This window comes from Coffea arabica, chromosome 3e (assembly GCF_036785885.1).
Source record: "Coffea arabica cultivar ET-39 chromosome 3e, Coffea Arabica ET-39 HiFi, whole genome shotgun sequence".
Classification (NCBI taxonomy): domain Eukaryota; kingdom Viridiplantae; phylum Streptophyta; class Magnoliopsida; order Gentianales; family Rubiaceae; genus Coffea; species Coffea arabica.
In genome coordinates, this window is record NC_092315.1 from 753,275 (window position 1) to 758,053 (window position 4,779).

The 4,779-nt window shown below is 35.3% G+C and overlaps 1 protein-coding gene across 2 annotated transcripts; it reads right to left on the reverse strand.

Moving 5' to 3' along the window:
• Positions 1–2,483: 2,483 nt before the first annotated feature.
• On the reverse strand, positions 2,484–4,779 carry LOC113736903 (uncharacterized). Of its 2 annotated transcripts, XM_072084151.1 has the most exons (5): positions 4,394–4,779; positions 4,234–4,290; positions 3,714–3,845; positions 3,478–3,624; positions 3,300–3,400 (listed from the first exon to the last, which is right to left on the reverse strand). In XM_072084151.1, exons 1-4 carry the CDS (start codon positions 4,646–4,648, stop codon positions 3,517–3,519), a joined length of 552 nt encoding a protein of 183 aa, XP_071940252.1. In that variant the 5' UTR covers positions 4,649–4,779; the 3' UTR covers positions 3,300–3,400; positions 3,478–3,516. The 2 variants fall into 2 exon arrangements, with proteins under 2 accessions (XP_027119905.1, XP_071940252.1); XM_027264104.2 differs by having other exon boundaries at positions 2,484–3,624.

Sequence of the window (4,779 nt, forward strand, 5' to 3'; positions counted from 1 at the left end):
GTCTTATCACTTCATATCGTGACTTCACATTATTATTGAGTCACTTTTGGAGAACCCTTTTGATTGAGAAGCTTGGTGAAAAACGATATCCACTCCAAGAGTGGGATCTTCTCTTGAATCATGCTGAATTTGCTTACAATCAATTCACTAGTAAAGCCACTACTGGTTGTAGTCCTTTTTCTGGTGGGGAAATTTAAACCAAACTCATGTGTTGATACTCTTGGAGGATGTAGTTTGAACTTTGAATCTCCAAATTGGGCAGAAAGAAAGCATCTGCTCTTCACCCATGGGGATAGGATCAGGCATCTTTCCAAGAAGATTTATTGGTGCAACTCATCTACCGGATCGTTTACTATACGTTTACGTGGCTGTACCTTTTTTCCCAAAATATTAAAAGGAAAAGGAAAAATGAAAAACTTGTCGAGTAGATATGATTTGTAAGTAGGCAAGTGTTATGATCCAATTGCAAGGTATGGAACTTCGATTTCACATTATAAAAAAATTTTACAAAAGGGTTTACGAATTGAAGGCAGTTGGATATTTAAACTGCAATAATTTTTAGAATAAATATGTAAAAATTGGCTATTTTTTGCTTGATTTATTCTTACCTCACATGAGTTCACAACTAATCAAAATAAATAAAAAAAGGTATTACTAATTGTATATCCGTTAATATATTTAGGGCCTGTTTAAAGAGTGCCCAATAGGCACTCGTTAAGATGTAATTCAGGTATTAGATTTTTAAAAAAGTAAAATTAATTAGGGAAAGTGCATAAATGCAAGGTAGAGTAATAATTATTAATATGTGTGTGTGTATATATATATATATATATATATATTATAGATTAAGTGAAATTCACGTATGTCAAAGAGTGTACCGTAAAAAAATTCATTACATCTAAATTACACATAACCTATAGGTGACAAACAAACCTATTTAAATAAATTTAATACCCGCCTATAAATAAATGGATATGAGTATCTTAAATTTTTACATATGGATATAAAATAGGTATTATTGGGTAACCCATCAAATTCAACATTTAGAATTATCTTCCGCCAAATATCCTCTCTTTCCCCATCCATTTTTTTATCCTTCATTTTGTCATGATATTATCTACTTTTTTCATTATTATTCATATTATTACTATTATTTGTTGATTTTATCTTATTATTTTATTTTCTCGTAGTTTGTTAACTTGTTCATTTTTTAGTATTATCAATTTATGACAAGTTTTAGCCTTTTTTTCTACCTTTCCAAAATGAAATTTTAAATTTACACACGAAAGAAAGGCTAGGGGTTCCAAGTTTTTGAATTAAGTTTTTATGTTAACTTTCACAGTACTTAATTCAAATTTTTATATTTTTATTGTTTAATTGTTAAATAGTATGTAATTTTGCGACATAGAGAGTGAATGGGAAAAAAATTAATAATTAGGCTTATTGAGCATTATAAGTAAATATTTAAAACTAATGATGAGTGCAAATGATGGTATAAATTGATAACTTAGTTTGTAAAAATAAATTTAAATGACTTTACAAAAAGTTAATATAAATGAGTCATAAATGAAAAATTGGGTTACCCAATTCATTTTTTGATTTACCCAATTATATCTATCTAATTAAATGGATATAAATGGATTGACTCATTGATACCCATTGCTTATTTTAACTAATCCAAACCCGCCCAAATCATTCATTTTAACACTTCTAACATAACCTATCATATTAATAAAGGAAAATTGCAGAAACCTCCTCTGAGATTTCTGACACTTGCACTCACCTCCTCCGTGGTTTGAGAAATTGCACTGACCTCCCTTGAACTTACTGATTCTTTGCATATTCAGTCCAGGCGATTAAAATATTATTTTAGGGAGTGGAATGAGGGAAAATTGCAGAAACCTCCTCTGAGATTTCTGACACTTGCACTCACCTCCTCCGTGGTTTGAGAAATTGCACTGACCTCCCTTGAACTTATTGATTTTTTGCATATTCAGTCCAGACGATTAAAATATTATTTTAAGGAGTGAAATGAGAAATTTGTACCAAATTTGTCTTTTGTGCTACATGCCAAGTAGTATTAGAAAGTAAGTTTTGTGTTTAACAAAAATTAAATATGTGATAGTAAGTACAAATTTAAGACCTCCTCCGTGGTTTGACAATAGTTGATTTCCTAAGCTTCGATCATTTAGTGCCCACGCTACCCCCACCTGATTGTGTCTACTTATTGCAATGATCCCCATTCCGACTCGTGTGTTTCTTTCTGCTCTTGGATAGCTAGTTGAAGTTGAATGCCTCCATTCTCATCTGCTACAGCTGCTGTGTTATGCCACTAGGCATTCAAGTTTGTGTTTTTGTTTGTCTATTGCAATCGAATTTAAAGCAGCCTATTCTTCTGTGACCATTTTAATTTCTCTTTTGAATAAACAACATCCAATTCTATTACCATTGTTAACACAGAGGCACAGCGGTCCAAGGGCAGGTGACGGACAACTGTTCGTAGCTATGATAATAACTCAAAAGACTTTCATCGTACAAGTTTATAATCATTCGAAAGGTATTAACACCATTCTGGATCATGCCTCCTCCCCCTTTCATAACTGGTAAGCAGTGAATCCACATGGCATTTGATATTGACATTATCGAATTTCTTAAATCTGAAAAAAGAAAGGAATGACAAAAGCATGTTTTGTCCTAAGCGCCATGGAAGTGACGAAAAGTCAATTGCAACCCTCAATTGGAAATCTCACTCAAACGCTCCAATCTCTTTCCTCAGGCAACCTCTACCTGCCACCCCAAGCCACTTGCCCACACCACCATCTCAATTTCTGGCAGCCCAGCGCACCGTTCTACTACTTAGAAGACTCATCTTACTGCCAACTGCCCGAATCCATCACTCTAAGCTGCTCCCAACATCCAAATTACCCTTTCCATGTATCTGTGGGATTCCAAAATCTTCGGGATTGGCTGTTGTCCGAGCCAATCTATTCATTCAGACAGCCTAATATTTCAATTTTCCAGCAAGTAAAGATTATAGCGTACAAGTTCATACAAACTATTTCGTCCCCAAGAAAGAAAACGGGGAACTTCGGCAAACTACATATCACACGGATGTGAAACTGAAAAATTAGCTTTAAGCCATCCTCTCTCGCACCTACAGCTTTCACTAATTCATCAATTGTTCGCTTAACCATCAATTGTTATTGTGACAATACCGGAGGTTGATAATTGAAGAAAACACGTACAGCTGCCTCTTTTTCTTCATAAAGAAACCCAAACCAACCCAACTAGCCATCAAATAATATCCAACAAGTACCAAAATATAGTAGCAGCAGCAAAATCCAAAATATAGTAGTAGAGCTGCTGTGAAGTCGCTAGTCATGAAGTAGCAGATCTGTTTCTTCTCACAGAATACGAATAAACCATTAAATAAAATCCAAAAAATATAACAAAATGGTAGACATGGTAGTAGCAGACCAGTAGTAGAGGTAGCTAAGAAAAAAAGGCCCGGACTGGTCACTGTGACGGGATGGGAGATGGTCGTCGGCTCCTCCGCGTCGCAACTCCACGCGTTACGCCTACCTCAGCCTGCCTGATAACCTCATCCCCATAAATGTATCCATCCTTGAAGAAGCAAACGCACAACGCGAATTAATAATAATAATAATAATAATAATAATAATAATAATAATAATAATAGGCCAATTACATACCCGCTTCACTACTGCTACTAGTCCGGGTTCCCTATTTGGATCAGGAACAAAGAAAGCAAGCTTGTGTTTGTTTGGATCAAACACGTCACCAGAATGTGGGGTGAATTTATTCACCCCGTAGCGTGGCAGAATCTAAAAATACAATTAGAAGCTGATAATCACCAATCACACAAGGAATTAATAACATCATATAAACATCGAGTTACCCAATTGTCGCCTGTTCAACAAAAATTACGAGAAAATCATTCATCAGGCATCATACATCCCAATGGGACCGAAAGAGGCCATCACTATTCACTACTTCATTCAGGTCATAAACTAAAACCCACATAACAGGCTACGAAAGAAAATCAAATCATCCACAAACAGCTAAAGAAAAACATTAAAAAAAAAATAGTAGTACTAGTAGCAAATTAGCAACTAAACAAAAGGGCTCAACTTGGACTTTACACTCCTTACGTAGTTTGATGTTCGTTCAGCACAAAAAACGATTACGGGGATAGAAAAAGGTATTATTTACCTTAGAAAGTCCATCCTCACATATTTCTGCGTTAGTCACAAGATCTTTAAAAAGATCCTGCAAACATATTCAAAGCCATTAGGGTTTAAGAGCTCCGTTTTTTCTTTTTTTGCTTTCTTTTGAGTTAAAAAAAAAAAAGCAAGAAGGAGGAGAGATTTACTCTTAAACCTTGGGTCTTAACCACCTCCTCCTCCGTGGGATGGATACGAGGTTCAAATCTCTTCTCGAACAACAGATTGATGTGAGAATCAATATCTGCTTTGTCCTCAGTTTGCCTGTTTTCGTATTGTTCAAAATCTATATCTGCTTTTTTACAGAGAAAAGAAGCGAGCCCCATACTACATATTAAAACCCAATCTCTTCTCGCGAAACAAGGCTCCAGTCTTGCTACCACCGAGGCTAAAAAGTGATACATTCTTTTCTGAGGTTTTGGATTTTGGTTTTGCGGAGGATCGGTTTAGCCGAGAGAGAAGACGGAGAGTTCTATTCTTATTACTTTTGGCTTCTCTTTCAGTCTTTTGCATTCTCCGCAAGAAGCCAAGGTCC

What these genes read in the sequence shown, in the direction of transcription:
- LOC113736903 (XM_027264104.2), bottom strand. Translation starts at nt 4,648, where the DNA reads ATGTATCACTTTTTAGCCTCGGTGGTAGCAAGACTGGAGCCTTGTTTC. An exon ending in TTAAGACCCAAGGTTTAAGA is followed by an intron (nt 4,291 to 4,393) that starts GTAAATCTCTCC and finishes ATATGTTTGCAG; the next exon opens with GATCTTTTTAAAGATCTTGT. An exon ending in GTGAGGATGGACTTTCTAAG is followed by an intron (nt 3,846 to 4,233) that starts GTAAATAATACC and finishes TTGTATTTTTAG; the next exon opens with ATTCTGCCACGCTACGGGGT.